The following is a 15,641-nucleotide window of genomic DNA, read 5'->3' on the forward strand; positions in this document are numbered from 1 at the left end:
GTGTGCATCAGTACTACAACATCAAGGATTTATTACGTTATGTAAATTTTGTAAGCTGTCCAAGGTCCTTTTGAGTCATCTCTTTTGAGCAAGACTGGATTGAAGGGGGTCTTGGGTAAGACAGGGAAGCTTTATGAGTATAAAAAGCAAGGTCCGTAATTTTTTTAATAATATAAAGTTATGTGAGAGTAACTGGTAAGTTTCTTATCCACTCCATTTAAATGTTTATATTGATTTTTTTGGATAAAATTTAGGAGGCAGAACAGTCGACTCCAAAAGTAAACTGCTGCAACTGCAACTTGCCCATTTCAATGATAGAAATTCGGCAGCATCAAAGCACATGTGGTGGCGGTCCTTCTGGACACGTGTCTGCACAAAGGTGGGATTTTTGCATATACTTCAAGTATTTTCCAGCAATATGAAGGTTAGAGTACGATAGCCTATCTACATCCATCCCTGTCCTCAGTATTACTGCGATCAGAACGTCTGTGTAACACATTCTTTGATCCTGCTCTGCACAATTATGCAAAATTGTTCTGGCACAAGATTAATGCCGGCATTACACAGACGTCTTGGTCACGGTAATACTGAGGCCAGGAGCAGATGCACACAGGCTAGAGTACGAGACCGTCCATTTTTTGCGGCTCTTGTTTCACCCGCCAGAAAAAAAATGGCAACTGGAAATATATCTGCTCACCCAGGCTATATGAATACCACAGACATTCATAATTTTTTTTTTTAGAAGATCAGATCAGGCAGAGCCAGAAGTTGTCAGCCCTGGCATTACATGCACATCACTGAATGATGGTATGTTCAGCTTTTTATATGCAAGATGTTTTACTTGATTGGTAAATTTGTTTGGTTGGAAAACTTGTTTGGTGTTTTCATTCAAGTTAGAAGAGTTATCCCTTCTTCATGCAAATGTGATGTAGGAAAAATGTGAAACAAGATGCCCCTAATGGCATTTCAAGGGGTGCTTAATGTGGCCTTATTTATTCCCATTGTATGCTTCGCAGATATTTAAAACTATCCTCCCTTCGCAATTGAAACAATTGAATAGTTTTATTCAGAAAGACTGCGTTATATTTTATCGTTTCGTTACTGGAAATCATACCGAAAATTGCTTTCTCGTAACGTCATGCTTATCAGTGACCTTTTTTAGCTTTTTCTCTGCGCTTTGTGGTTCTAAGACTGTCAAACAAAGCACTGCCACTGTTTTAACTGTCAAGTGCTTCTTAGAAGTTATTCTTTCCATTTGCCTCTTCAAAAGGGTTCTTTTCTTTTTGAAAACGTTGAGTTGAATCTAAAACTTGTAAACAATATGGCCTCCACAAGGAGATAGGAGAATTTAATCCAGGTTTAATGAATAAATAAAATGACGATTTGACGTCACATAGTTAGGGATGAGGGGGTCCTCTCCCTCATGATATACGCGCCAATAATAGATTTTCATTGGGCTGCTTTTGTTGAAGACAATCAGAACAAAACATCCCTTCTAGGAGGGCAGAGTTTAATTAATAAATTAATGTGCAGATTTGTGACTACGACGGAGGAAAAAAAAAGATAGCAGACCCAAACCTAGACACGGCCTGCCCTGCAGGCATCCCGTGTAATGATGTTGTGTTTTTGTCTTTCTACAGTATCTATTTGACTGCATACTAAGCTGGCTAAAAAGGAAACTTTTTTGGGCTTTTCAAAAGTATTGTTGTTTGCAAAACCATGGCAACCAAAGTATTTACTCATTTCCACTACATGTGTTTGATTTTATTTTTCTCTTTCAGAAAAAGTACACGAGCTGCAACTCCTTTTTCCAGATGTAGCTGAGCACACTGCTAGTGCTGCCCTCCAAGTTTCTTCTGGGAATGTAAATGAGGCAGCTAACGCCCTTTTGCTGGCCAGAGGTAAGAATAGTGGTAAAATTCCAGTTTTCCTCTGTGATAGACTGTTGGTAAAACGAATGAATCCTTACTGATATTAAATTTCTGCATAATATTGTGACAGAAAGTAATGAAACTGTAAATTTGAAAGAGCCAGAAAATTCTTGTTTAGGATTTCGTTAAAACAAGGCTACATGTACAGATGCCTGTGTAGACAATTGGAAAAATAGAGATTGTATACAGTCTTCATTGAAATAACAGAAACCTTTCATCTCACTCTTGCACAAAACAGACTGAAAATGCATGAAAATGGGGTCTAAATTGAAATGTTGTTTAAAAAACAACAACAATAATAGTTTATTCTAGATCCCATTTCCAGGAGTCCATGATCATGCCTTAGGAGTGCAAATATATGGCCCCAAATATATACCGTAGTTATAATTGTGATACTGAAAAAAGAATGGACTGTAAGTGCTAGCTGTTTTAGGCTGTTTTCATAGTGTTTTAAAGCTGTTTTTATTACAAAGCCCAACCCCTTAAAATTATTTTTGAAACACAAAATTCCCGCAATAAGCCCCTCCAAAAATAATCACCCCCCAAAATAAGCCCAGCACAAAAGCCTTTGAACAAGCATTAGCCCAGGGCTTATTATCGAAATTTTATGGTTATATATTTTTTATAATTGCAATGCCAGGACATGAACTTAAATATTGCCTTCACTTCTAAATTTTCTGTGCAATGCCTTTGGATTGTATGACATCAAACTGTATGGCAAGTTTAAAGGTGGGATGTCTAACTTTTGGGAGCAAAGAAAATTCCACACATTTTGTTGCAACAAATTCTAGTGTTCCATGTAATTTCAACTGCATTTCCATGAATGTGTAGGAGTGGAGGGCGTCTTCTCTTGTCACCAAGTATAAGGGTTAATTCCACTCATTCATATTTTACCATGCTTTTATATTCCAGCTGGCAACAGTTCTGCTTCTGATAATATTGACAATAGTGATGATGAGGCACTTTTTGCAAGCCCATTTCTTACACAGACTGAAGATGAACACAAGGGTATAATTTATAAGGACATTTTATTGTTGTGTGTATCTAATGATATTGTTTGTTTTATTCTTACATGTAATTACTGTTTTTTTGGAGATTGGTAACTTTGATGTTTGCTGTGTAAGCCATGAAAAGTAATTAGTTCTCAGTGGGCTTTGGCAGTGGCATATAAATCACACAGAAAAAAGGAAAACACAGAAACCCTGTATTAGGCTTTTTGCTGTGCTTATAATTGCATTTTGTACACTTAAGAAAGTTAAGTTATTTGTAAATTATCTGTAGACAATGATAAAAAAAAAGGATAATTCAAAAACCTTAAGACTTGGGTATGACTTTGACATTTAATTTTGCAACACGATATCAGAGGGGAGATCAAACCACAAGGACCCCCCCCCCCCCCCCCCCAAAAAAAAAAAAAAAAAAAGATAATTACTGCTACAACTTGTGGTTTTTCATTTTGCATCTGACTGGCTTTTTCCTCAAAACAAATTAACATTCCAAAAATAATTCTAGTGTTCAAAGTTTTTGTATTCGGTACAGTAAATAAAAGCCATAGTAGTGTATAGTACAAATAAGTTCAGTTCAGTCAGTTTTTTACTTACTAACGTTGAATAGTTAAATGAACTCAAATTAAAATTGATAATATAATACCATTTAGCAAAAAATTAAGAAAAAAGGCCAAGTATCAATGAATTATTTTACCTTTTCTTTGTCCTATAGATAGCTCCTTGGAGACAGTTCTTCGAAGGATCAACAAGAAACTGGCAGGCCCACCATTTAAGGCAACAATAGATCCTAGTGATCTCTTAAATGATGCAATGGCCATTTATAAAAACCCTCATTTTGATGAGACTTGCCCCCTGAGGATCAGCTTCACTGGTCAACCCGCCATCGACACAGGTGGTCCACGAAGGGAGTTTTTTTACCAAGTGTTTTCAAAGCTTGCAGATGGTGACAACAGCTCAGGTTTTTCCCAGTTGTTTGAGGGCCCATCCACTCGACTGGTTCCAGTCTATAATGCCCGAGTGGCCTTTTCCGGGCTTATGAAATGTGTTGGTCAGATAATCGCACATGCAATAGCTCACTGTGAGATTGGTTTCCCACGTCTTTCACCAGTGTGCTACTGGTATCTCATCAACCAAGATGTTTCAGAAGCAATATCATATGCCAACATCTCAGACATCCGAGATATCTCAGTATCTGATTATATCAGGAAGGTATGCCTAATAGTTTGTCTGACCATATACCAGACCCACGCAAGGTCTTTTGAGCAGGTTCAACTGAAATTTTTTTTCATTTTAATGGAAAACAGACATATAGGCTTCCCACTTTGTCTGGCTAAAAGCCTGGGCTACTACAACACAATACATTAAAATTATTGTTTATAGTCGGTTGGGTAAGGAGTTGTGGGTTCACTGTAATTTCCACATAATGATGGTTGTTTTAGTTGCAAAAATGTCATTTAGGCATGCTTATTTTATTTGGGAGGTCCCCATTTCTTGCCAGCAGTCAGGATACCAACTTCTGTAGAGAGGTGATGTGTGTGTGAGTGTCTGGGGAGGGGATGAAGACCACTCTACAACTTCTACCTAACTTCGACCAATTACCGTAAATGATCTAATAAACGCCCTGGGCGTCTATTAAATTTTAGGTTTTAGGGGTCCTAAGGGGGGGGGGGGGGGAGTTTAATAGATGTGAGGCGTTTATAAGAGAGAGGGTGTTTTTTAGATCATTTACGGTCTTACCATCTGATTGCCATGATTATCATTATTATTTCCAGATAATTATGGCTGACTCCGGAGAGGTGGACAATATTAACCAGGATTCCCAATTTATTGGCATGCTATCAGACAGTGGGTGCACTACAACCCTTACGGTAGGTTTAAAAACCTGAACAGCAATAATGCTGTAACCAGGCACCTGGTTTAAGGTGGCTTCCTACAATTTTAAGAGTTCTTGTTCTTTTATGGAGTGACTGTAGCACTCTGTATTGCTTAAGAAAAAAGTGTGGCATTTCAAAGATTAAGTATTGCATGATCAACATTTGTTCATTGATGTTGATTTATGAATGCATAACCATGGCAATGAGATATCATGTCCAAAACACCTTTTATATTGGTTTTAAATGTATAAAAATGAAACAGGCGACCTCCATTTTTATTACTTGAAAATACTCAGCATGCCATGATTACAGTTTTTACAGAGTTGAAAAAAAAAAAATGCTTTGGATCCGATTTTTAAGAACCACCTTAATTTTACTGTTACACTACTGACTTTTTACCTGGAAAACTTATTTTGTGGTACAATCGTGAACCCCTCAAAAGGGGCATTTCAAACTAAATGGTCTTTACATTGACAGTCATTTGATACTGTAAGTGTAATTGAATGTATGCATAATTACTGACAGTAATTTTTATTCCACATGCAGATGCAAAACAAGGATGAGATTGTGCAATCTATGATGTGTCACTTTGTCCTCAATAAACGAAAGGTGCTGTTAGATCAACTTCAAGAGGGACTGAAGACATTAGATGTGTTGAAAGAAATGAAAACCAGACCATTGCTGTTTGAAAGATTCTTTGTTTATCAAGAAGGTTCTGTAACACCAGAGAAAGTAAAAGAAGTGTTAACCTTCCCTGATGGTAATGATCACAAAGATCTGAAAGACATGGTTATTCGCTTCATTGATGAGAGTGAATGCAATGGTATGCCTCCTTCATCCAGGTTTTTTATTTTCTCTGTAAGGCTTAAACATCGCATTTCACATGTGAATGAGTAATCAACTAGAAATAATAATTACTTATTATTGATTGGTTACCCATTGATATCATTGATCGTAACTTGATTGTCTTTATTACCTGTTTTTTTCCTTAGAGCTACTTCAGTTCCTTCGCTTTACAACAGGTGCTTGCATAGTGCCTTCCACAGGAGGTATCTCAGTCACGTTTGATGCAATCGAGGGTGCCATCTTTGCATCCACATGTCTTCAGTCGCTGCAGCTACCACCACATTTTGAGGATTTTGAGGCGTTTAAAACCTGTCTAAAAGTGGCAATGATTGATAAAGGCCCAGATTTTAATGTACCATAAGCCTGTACCGAATCATGGTTTCAAATTAACTTTTTATTGTCTCCACTGTATTGGACTGACGCAAAGAGGGTGATAGTGACAGTCAAATTGCCGACAAGGTTGTTGAGTTATAGCTTAGTTACCGTTACTTGTACTATGATTAAAAAAATAACTTTCTTTATATTTCCAAATGATATTTCTAAATCATCGGCATCTAAAATTGGAATGTATGACTTTGGCTGATTCTGTATGAAATTTCACATTGCCTCTTTGCATACATTAGTTTCATCCACACACTTTATGTCATTTTGTCCTCAATCCAGCTCTCTGTCTGAAAAATGACAGGGGAGAGAATCTAGTAATGGTGGCCAGTTGAGTGGACATATTACAGTCATAATAATTGGACATCCCAAGTTAAGTCTTAAATTTTGTCATGGTGCACAGTAGATGGTACATAAATAATTATATTTTCGAAATATAAAAAGAAGAGAGAAGTGACTTCTTGACATTAAGAAAAATAAGTCTCTTATTTTAAGAATTATATTTGTCATTGAATGCAGTTAATGATCATTGGCAATATTATTTATATTGATGGCCGACAGGCGACATCTAGTTAATTTTTAAACTAAGTTTGGTTACATGTTACAGTTTTAAAGTTATAGTTGGGGCCAAACATTCAAGATGAGTGCTTAACTGCGTTTTTTAGTTCTATGGCCCAACCAAAGCAAGTTTGGTGCAATTTTAATTAGGACCCCTGATTTGTTCTTTCTTCAGGGAAATATTCCCATTAATTACTAACTATTGGCAACTTAATAGCCAGCAACTTTGATAATGTTGGGTAGTAAAATCAGCCGTTAACTTCTGACATACAGTGTAGCAGTAGAGAGATGGCATCACAACAATATTGAATTTGTGCAAGGCACCTTAACTCCAATTTTCTCCTTGCAAATTAAAACTTTCTATTGAGTTAATTTGCAGTGGTCCCTCCAGTTTAGAACCGCCACAAAATAAAAAGCTTTATATAGAACATTTACTGCTCACATCTTATCCATGAATTGCAACAAGGAGCATATATTTTGCATAATTCATCATTTTGTGATGTCACTCTACACCACTCTACATTGTATTTCCTTTCTGAGTTTGGTTAACATTAAATCATGTAACTAAAAACACTCCTGGTACTTCTTGATTTTAAAATAATCAATTTGGCCCTTCTAACAAGAATGCTAGAACCTCCAATAGAATGTCTATCCCATAATCAGTGCTTTCGGTCAGTGGCTCAATCAAATGTGTAAGTTCTTCATATCTTTCCTCTGACACAGGCCTCTCAGTCTCTGGAACTGCAACTCTTGGTTGATCATCAAAATCTTCCCATGGTACAGGGCCATCCCAATCAATCCCATATGAGCAACACTCTTCCTACATGAAAATGCGGAAAAAGCCATACCAGGGAGTATTATTCACAATCATTAACATGGTGACAAACTTGACAGATCAGTGGATTTGACATTTTGTATGGTCTCGGGATTTAAAGGGGAAGATACTGAGTATGCAAAAAATTTAGGGTACTAATCATCCCAACATGTTAGAAGGGAAAGGTATTTAACAGTAGCCTATTATCCTTATTAAAATGGATCAAGGATGGTGCCCCTTTTTAGACTACTGTTACACATATATTTTTTGAGCTCCCTTAGTGAGAGAGTCTTTTCACAGGCTGCTTGTCAAAGGCAAGAAAACATTCCTACAATCGAGTAAGCTGAACACTGACCACAGAGCGGAAGAGTTTTTTTTTAACCCTATTTAATACCAGAGGGTGCAAAATGTGCAGAAGATTACCTCTGTTAGAGAATCGAAGTGGTCCAATTCTGTTGCCTGACTACTCCGCATGTTCAATAGTCCTAGGATGTACAGTTGCATGGGGGTTTGGCTTCCTGCAGTTCTGATACTGTGGTGAATATATCCCGATTTCCATGTTTCCAAGTGCCTGTTTATGCGTGGGACGTACACATAATGCAGTGCAAACATGTGTACCTCATTCGAAGGATCAATCACAGACAGCTGTTCCAGATGATGAAAGAGGTGATAGTAAATGTATAACACTCCATCAAATACATCTCTCCAGAGCCTCTCAATCCTCTGATTGTGAACACTTTTGCCTGCAATCATGCTTCCACGCCCCGGCCCACGCAAGGGGTGATTAAGCATGTATAAGGATACCAGGACATTTTCACCTCCTTTATCAGACCTCACTCTGGAGGGCAAGCCATACTTTGCAACTGCTTCTTGAAATAACCCCAGCACTGTGTCAGCACAGTTATTAGTTCCACACTTGAGGTAAACTGGAATGCGGGTATATCCATCCACACCTCCATGCACCACAAGCCTCCACCTAGCAATGAAAGAAAGAAAGACACTGCAACTCATTGACTAGTTAGTTATGTACAATCAAAAATGTATGTAATGACCGCCCTCAGGACTTGAAAAAACTGATTGCTTATGAAACAAAAAAATCCCAACATTTGGGATCTCCAGAGGTTAGCACCACTGTGCAATACCTACTTCCATACATTTGATAGGCATCACATGACCTCGTTACAGAATTGAAGGCCATTCAACAGATGTAAACAGCAAGGCAATTGCAAGGGCAACTGGTTTACACAATGTATTAAAAGCAATAAAAATTACCTAATCAATTTATGGTTTCCATCAATGTGCCATAACGACAGGGGCCCCCTTACGCTGTAGGTCGTCCTTGGAGTGATTGACAACCATCTCATCGCAATGCCCTCTGGGTCGGTTCTATGCATGGATTCTCTTACTCTTGACTGCGTTACTTTAACAGATCTGGATTTGAGCTGAGAGTAGATTCTGCGGTAACCAGCGTTTGGAAATTCCCGCTGAATGTCTCTGACCAATGTGTCTAGTTCACTGTCGGTTAAGACCCCTTCTTGTGTTTGCACTGAAATGCCGTATTCTCGAATACGTCGCTTTATTGTGCTCTTTGACACCCCCAACGCAATGGCTATCTTCGATATAGAGATGTCGTAATCGATCATGTATTCCAGCTGCTCTCGTGGAATATCGAATTTTGGCCTTCCAACTAAACCACTAGGGGTGGCGCTACAACCATCAAAGTTGTGATTAGCTCTGCTCTCGTCCACACTTTCTAACAAAACTATTACAGCTGAAATGGACTGCACAATTTCACTGAATCGTTCCAAATAAAATAGATGACGGTTTATCTGCTGTAATCGAAACATGACAAAGTCTACATCCCCACCATTTAGTAATCTTCTCCCAAGATCCAGCAAAGAATGTCGAAGTCTCTCTTCGTATTCGACTGTATCCGCCATGTTGGAGAAAACAACGTTGCAAGGATCTATGGGACTTCAGTGGACGTGATAGACTGGTTCGAGGCTGAAGGGTATTTTCGATGAATTCAACACTGATGAATTTAGTGTTTCGATGAATTCAACACTTTGATGAATTAAGTGTTCCGATGAATTCAACTCTTTGATGAATTTAGTGTTTTGATGAATTTAACACAACAGTTCGATGAATTCAGTGTTTTGATGAATTTAGTTTTCAGTTTCGATGAATTCAACATGGTTTCGATGAATTCACTCGAGTATTCTATGAATTCAAACCTTTGGTGAATAAAAGAGTAAGTAAATTCACAAGATTGAATTTTGAACCCGATAAAGCGCCATAGTGATGGATGCAAATTGGATTATAATATGAAGGAGGCATCCTTTGCATAAGCAACTGCTCAAGAATTCAATTGTCATAAAATGTGTTTATTTAGCTTTTTTTAGGATAAATATCAAACGACAGTTACTCCTGCTTCTTTGAGTCCAGTACTTACTGCATTGTAGTCCACACTGGAGTCATTGCACATTGCACAGATGGTAGCAAACTCTGGCAATCCATCAAAGTCTTTAGGGTCAACCCTCTCTCCATTCAAGGTTCTGGAACAAAATAGTTTGAGTACCAAAATTACGACCTCGTAAATTTTGAACCAAGGGATCAATCATATGATGAGTGGGTAAATTATGATCATCCAGGTGGGAGTTAAGTACTGAGAAGGACTGTTTGTGGTGACATTGACTATGTCACTAGTCAGTAATAACACTCTACATTCATTTACCTGGATGATCACAATTTACCAACTTATAAATACCATGAAGGGCACAATAAACAGTTACAAATGTTACCGGTGTGCCAAGCATTCTAAATACAAACTTACACATCTCCAGAAGGTGTATACGTTGTGCCTTCCACTTGAAATTCATGGAAAGTTGCATGGTCCCTCCTCACATCATTCAAAACAAAGAACTAGACAAGAAAGACAACAATAATGTTTAACCTGGAAGCTCCTCTTATATGGTTTTCAGGGAGGTTCCGAGAATCACCTAAGAAGTTATATTCAAAACATAAAGTAAGGAAAAGAAAAATAATAAGATATAGACACAGTAATGATAGAAATCTGGTTTAGATAGCAGCTATTGAGATGTTTGTGATAGTAGAATTCAACTGCATAAAATAAATTATCTTACAGCGCTCCAAATTCACTTTTTCAAAAAGTCGCCTTTTGGCGAGTGTAAAGGAGGACACTTCATGATATATTACACGAACGTTTAATGCGCTCATTTTCAACACATCACTTTGCTAATAGAAAGAGAAGGAAGAGACTGACGTCTAGTAGCATAAATGATCTATTAACAACATTACAAACTGCTGAGACCGGGTAACATTGCCAATGGTACGCAAAACCCCTTCAAATTGATCAAATTTGCCACTTTGAGCTGCAGAGGCCACCAAGTAAGCAGAGTCAACTGATTGAGATAGATTTACACCAGTTTACACTGACTAAATTGGGTTAAAACGTAGATTTTACTCGGAGCAGAGGCATTTGTTCCGCTTTACGACTGTAAGAATGGTCTTCGGGGCTTTTTTGAAGACGCAAACCACTCGGCAACAGCTGGAGTTGGATCGAATTCGTTCACAGCAGGGCCCTCGACTGTAATTCGGATCAAGTATTCCACTGTCTTGGAAGAAGGCGAAGCTCGATGGCAATTCTTGATCCGGTTCTGCGCCGAGATTGCTCACTCGCACTGGGCAGCAGATAGAGAGGAAGTACAAGAAGAATTTCGACAAGAGACAGCATATCCTTTAGGTTATCTTTGTATGGCTCCTTTGTCATCAGAGTGGCCCAGAGATCATTGTACCCTTTGTCCATGAAATTTTCCAGTCTACGCTCATTTTAAGTTTACGCATTCACGTCGAGTTAGTGAATGACGAGAGGAGAAAAGAGAAATACAGGTGATGCCACCGCTTGAACTATTGTTTAAATTCGTCCTATTATTGACAATTTTTCAAGTAAGATTCTGCTGGTCGCCAATTGGCGACTTTTGCCAGAATTTTAGTCGCCAAATATTTTTACCACTCGCCATGGGGACCAAAACGGTCGCAGCTTGGAGCGCTGTCTTATGAGGAGTAGTAAAACAAATGTTGGAAAAAATAACAGGGTGTTTTCATTACCTTGTGAACAGACATTTGGTTTGTGGTCAGCGTCCCTGTCTTATCAGAGCAAATCACCGAAGTACAACCAAGTGTCTCCACAGAAGGAAGGCTACGAACAATTGCATTCTTCTTGGCCATTCTGTGTGTTCCTTCAAAAAGAAAAAGAAAAGGTGACTAATGTGATAATGATCAGAACCATCACATAACAGCTAGAAACCAACCATCCCCTTTCAAGTGCAAAACTTGACAATGGATAAGAGTCATCTGGGGCATACTTCTAACCCTAAGCTGAAAATATTACTTCTCTTTTATAGCTGCCACACGATTCCTTAATGCTAGTTGTGAGAATTTAGGGACACAGCAAGACAATCTCAGGAACTGTAAGGAAGGGGGCAGGGCAGGGCTTTCAATAAGATTTAAAATAGGTTTCTGCTCCAGAGTAGTAACCATTCGGAGGTAACACAGGGGTCACAAGCCTCTCCCCTCTTGGTGAAAATTTTTTGAAAACTGTAAAGCTGCTTAGAATAATTTTATTACTCTCTTCAGTATTTTGATTAAAAGGATTCATTAGAACTACAGAGAATTCTTCGTATTATGGCCAATGCAATGCATTTGTTTGATTTGCTTTACAGAGTTAACATAAAGTAATATTGAACGTTTGGTTTTATCAATGGAGTTGATGAGGTAATTTGGCCATTGTAAAGAGATTTGAGTGGTGATGTTACGAGCGTTAGCCCTTTGTGACCAAGAAACCAAGCATTCGTTTCCAGTACCCCACTGATGTAGCACAGCACCTCTTTAGAAACTAACCCCCTTAACAATAATCGGCTGTCTGGCTGCTCACATTAATTAGAATACCCACCAGAGCTTAAGCAAGTGCCATATCTTATGCTTACTGAAAGCTCTAGGAAGAGTGAACATGAAACTTGACCACTGTCTCCCATACATGTAGTTCTTGTTCCTGTACTTTGAATGGTAATTTGCAGTGGAAAAATGTCAAGGGTTGTCAAAAGTTGTTTAAGAGCACCTTTGTCAAGTGGCAGCTGTGTGGTACACAACACTATGATAATGAACTCATTCAATGAACTAACAGCTTTCTTCTTACCTAATGCAAGACAAGTTGTTATGACAGCAGGGAGTCCCTCTGGAATTGCTGCTACAGCTAAGGCAACAGCTATCTTGAAGTAATAGATTGCTCCCTTGAAAAGAGTAAACATAATTAACAAGTTTAGTATGCTATGTACACTGGTTGGTAACAGAAATAAACCCACTTCTTACATCCCTTTATTTTGCTCACTGATGGCTAAATAACTCAAGAAATGACTCTTCCTTTGATTAAAATTTGTGGAGAAAATCCTGAAGTGCGACCATGAAATATGATAGTCAAGAATAAACTGACAGCTACTGAGCTGTAGTTTTGTATGTTATGCTTTATTGTGTTTAAGGATTAAGGACAGTGCCCCCTTTGCTACTGTGCATACATTCTGTGCATCTTGGGATGGTCAGGTTTCTTAAGAAAATCAGATCTTAGCACGGATTGTTGGAATCCAAAACAAAAATTAGAGGCAACCATGCAGTTTCAGGGATAATTAAGCTTTACTTTGGGGCAAAATGTTATACATTGTTTTGTAGTTTACAGCTTTTTTGAATTGTTGCTGCTTAATTATCTCTGAAAAATGTGCATGGTTACCCCCAACTTTCTTCTTGGATTCCAACAGCCCTTGTTACAGTGCAACGAACTCAACTGGGGCCACCGATAAAACCGACACTTTGAAATTTAAAGAAATATTCTCGTTTTTGATTGGTTTACAAACTATTAAAGCCAGACTCCTTTGTTGTAAATGTGACCTGTGATTGGCTGATCAATGTTGGGTGGCCCCGGTTGAGTTCGTTGCAATGTAAAATCTACTTTTCCCACATAGTCATAATCTGTGCAAAATACGTTTGTTTTAGGAGGTACCATCCTTAAGACTGCATCAAAACTTGAATTTCTTCATACTTACTTTAATCCACGAGCCACCGTGCACTGGATCATTGAAGTGACCAATATTGATGGCCCATACTGCAATACAAATAACTGTGATTACCTTAATTGGATGAGAAAAAAAGGAGAAAACACACATGTTACAAGTAGTGAAAAGTGCAATCAAATTGTTTCAGTACAGTTAACTGTTAACAGACACCTCTCGTAAGTCGACAAAGAGGCAGGGCCAGCGACACATCAATACTAGACATCAGCACAATACCTTTGACAACTGCTGAGCAAACTCATCTAGTTTCTGTTGTAACGGAGTTCTCTCATCTTCAGTATCAACCATTTCATCTCGGATTTTACCTGAAAATAACAAGTAGCCGAGTAATTTAAAGTAAAATGTGGCTTAGAGTGGGAGTATGAGATTGAGAGCAAGTTCATGTAAAGCCATCAAAACCGAACCGCTAAACCAGTCACATTAGAGAACAAAAATCACACCAATTTCATTCATCAAGCAGGTTAGCCAGAAGGAAGAAATTATCAGCACTCTGTCCTGAGAACATCCCTGGTTTGAAACCTCCAAAATGATTCAAACTAAAAGAACCTATTATCCTTTTGAAAGCTATCCTTAACAGTCATCAGCGTAAGTGCTGAACTTTCCCTTTTCCAGAAGCACTAAATATGTGCCATGCTTTACATGGTATATTGTGTACTGTCAAAAGAAATTCATGGGGGCAGGAGGGAGGTCTCAAAAACCAAAGATTAAGAGGAAAACAGGAAACTAAACTGGGAATTCCAGGGGTAAGGGAAGAGGGGATATTTTATGGAGCAACACAATCCATTACTCACAAATGCACCTTTTTATTCCTATCAGGCATCATAAAAAAAGGCATGTATCCATGTCTCCATTTTTGCAACTGTAGAAAACACTGTAACAACAGATCATACCATGCAGCAATAACCACCAACTACTCACCAATTTGTGTATTAAGACCAGTTCCAACTACCACACCCGTAGCTTTCCCTGCAGCAATGTTTGTACCCTGGCAAACAGTAAAGCAAGAGGTTAAACACTGACTTCATTAACAAGGCTTTTTGTTGTAAAAATAAATATAACATAGAAAAGTGCAACTTACTGAAAACAGCATATTCGTCTTATCTTGATTGACTGCCTTTGGATCAGGGATAGGATCTGTATGCTTGATTACACTGATACTTTCACCTGGATCAGCATAACATAAGAACCGGTCAGTTGATATTTTAGTAGCATAAAATAGAGGTTATGTTGGCAAGCAATTAAATTCCTTGAGCATTCAGTTATCAATGTGGTTTCACTCTTTACAGGTGCATCCTCAATTGCCAGTTTCTTAGAAGGCAGCAAAGTTGGCCTGCAACAATGTTTACATACAATACTACACGGGAGGGAATTGCTGCCTATGGTACCCATTAACCTCTCTGCTGAAGCACTGACAGGGAGGGGGCATATTGTTTTCCTCCTGGACTGGCTAAACTTGGCCCCAGTACATTTATCCAGCTGATAAGCCTGCCTTGTAGGACAGACATGAGACATCCCCTTAGCATAGCACCATGTACTGAGGCCCCTCATCCAGTGGTCTTTTTGAGTACATCTCCTGCTACTTTGGCAGGACCTTAACATCAGTGGCATAATATGCACATCAATCACAAGTGAAATGAAACATCTATTGAAATGGCCTAAAAGTATATATAGCCCATGTCATAATACAATGCTGGATTCAGCCCATGGTTGGTTATCACGAAGAAAGAAATAACATTCATTACAAATTTGGCACAGAAGATATTTTCATGATGACGTGCCTTCAGGTGACTATAATCATATAACAGAGAAAGAAATAACAGCAAAAACATTAAAGCTTATGTTACCCGTTAGAATCGACTGATCCACTCTAAGCGTTGTAGATTTGATTGAAGTTATCCGGATATCAGCTGGCACTTTATCGCCCACTAGGAAAGAGATGAATGAAATAAATTGTAAATAACCTGTTAAACGCGTCCATATATACACTGAAACAATTTAAGATTGTAACTCAAGTTTATGCGCTAAAGAATAACGAAAATATGTGGGGTTCAAACTGTTCGTCAGATGCATTTGTCTGATGCCTCACGTCT

The 15,641-nt window shown here is 38.4% G+C and overlaps 2 protein-coding genes across 2 annotated transcripts in view; both read right to left on the reverse strand.

Moving 5' to 3' along the window:
• The window catches only part of LOC146452820 (sarcoplasmic/endoplasmic reticulum calcium ATPase 2-like), a 31,658-nt gene that overhangs the window by 12,098 nt on the left and 3,919 nt on the right, over window positions 1-15,641 (reverse strand). Inside the window, exons 6-14 of the mRNA XM_085097374.1 lie at window positions 15,396-15,476; window positions 14,630-14,715; window positions 14,470-14,536; window positions 13,768-13,856; window positions 13,525-13,608; window positions 12,627-12,720; window positions 11,540-11,670; window positions 10,245-10,333; window positions 9,864-9,966 (exon numbers count right to left, since the gene is read on the reverse strand). Coding sequence (XP_084953500.1) covers window positions 9,864-9,966; window positions 10,245-10,333; window positions 11,540-11,670; window positions 12,627-12,720; window positions 13,525-13,608; window positions 13,768-13,856; window positions 14,470-14,536; window positions 14,630-14,715; window positions 15,396-15,476 — 824 coding nt within the window. The remainder of the gene's footprint in view (window positions 1-9,863; window positions 9,967-10,244; window positions 10,334-11,539; window positions 11,671-12,626; window positions 12,721-13,524; window positions 13,609-13,767; window positions 13,857-14,469; window positions 14,537-14,629; window positions 14,716-15,395; window positions 15,477-15,641) is intronic.
• Window positions 7,199-9,351, reverse strand: LOC146452821 (uncharacterized). Its single transcript, XM_085097733.1, has 3 exons — window positions 8,684-9,351; window positions 7,835-8,387; window positions 7,199-7,417 (listed from the first exon to the last, which is right to left on the reverse strand). The coding sequence occupies exons 1-3, from the start codon at window positions 9,349-9,351 to the stop codon at window positions 7,199-7,201; spliced, it is 1,440 nt and encodes a 479-aa protein (XP_084953859.1).

This window comes from Pavona decussata, unplaced genomic scaffold (genome assembly GCF_977016875.1).
Source record: "Pavona decussata unplaced genomic scaffold, jaPavDecu1.1 SCAFFOLD_366, whole genome shotgun sequence".
NCBI classification, from domain to species: Eukaryota; Metazoa; Cnidaria; class Anthozoa; order Scleractinia; family Agariciidae; genus Pavona; species Pavona decussata.

Coding starts and splice junctions, on each gene's coding strand:
- LOC146452821 (XM_085097733.1), bottom strand. CDS start 9,351: ATGGCGGATACAGTCGAATACGAAGAGAGACTTCGACATTCTTTGCTG. Junction 8,388..8,683: donor GGAAACCATAAATTGATTAG/GTAATTTTTATT, acceptor TTTCATTGCTAG/GTGGAGGCTTGTGGTGCATG. Junction 7,418..7,834: donor ACTTCGATTCTCTAACAGAG/GTAATCTTCTGC, acceptor ATTTTCATGTAG/GAAGAGTGTTGCTCATATGG.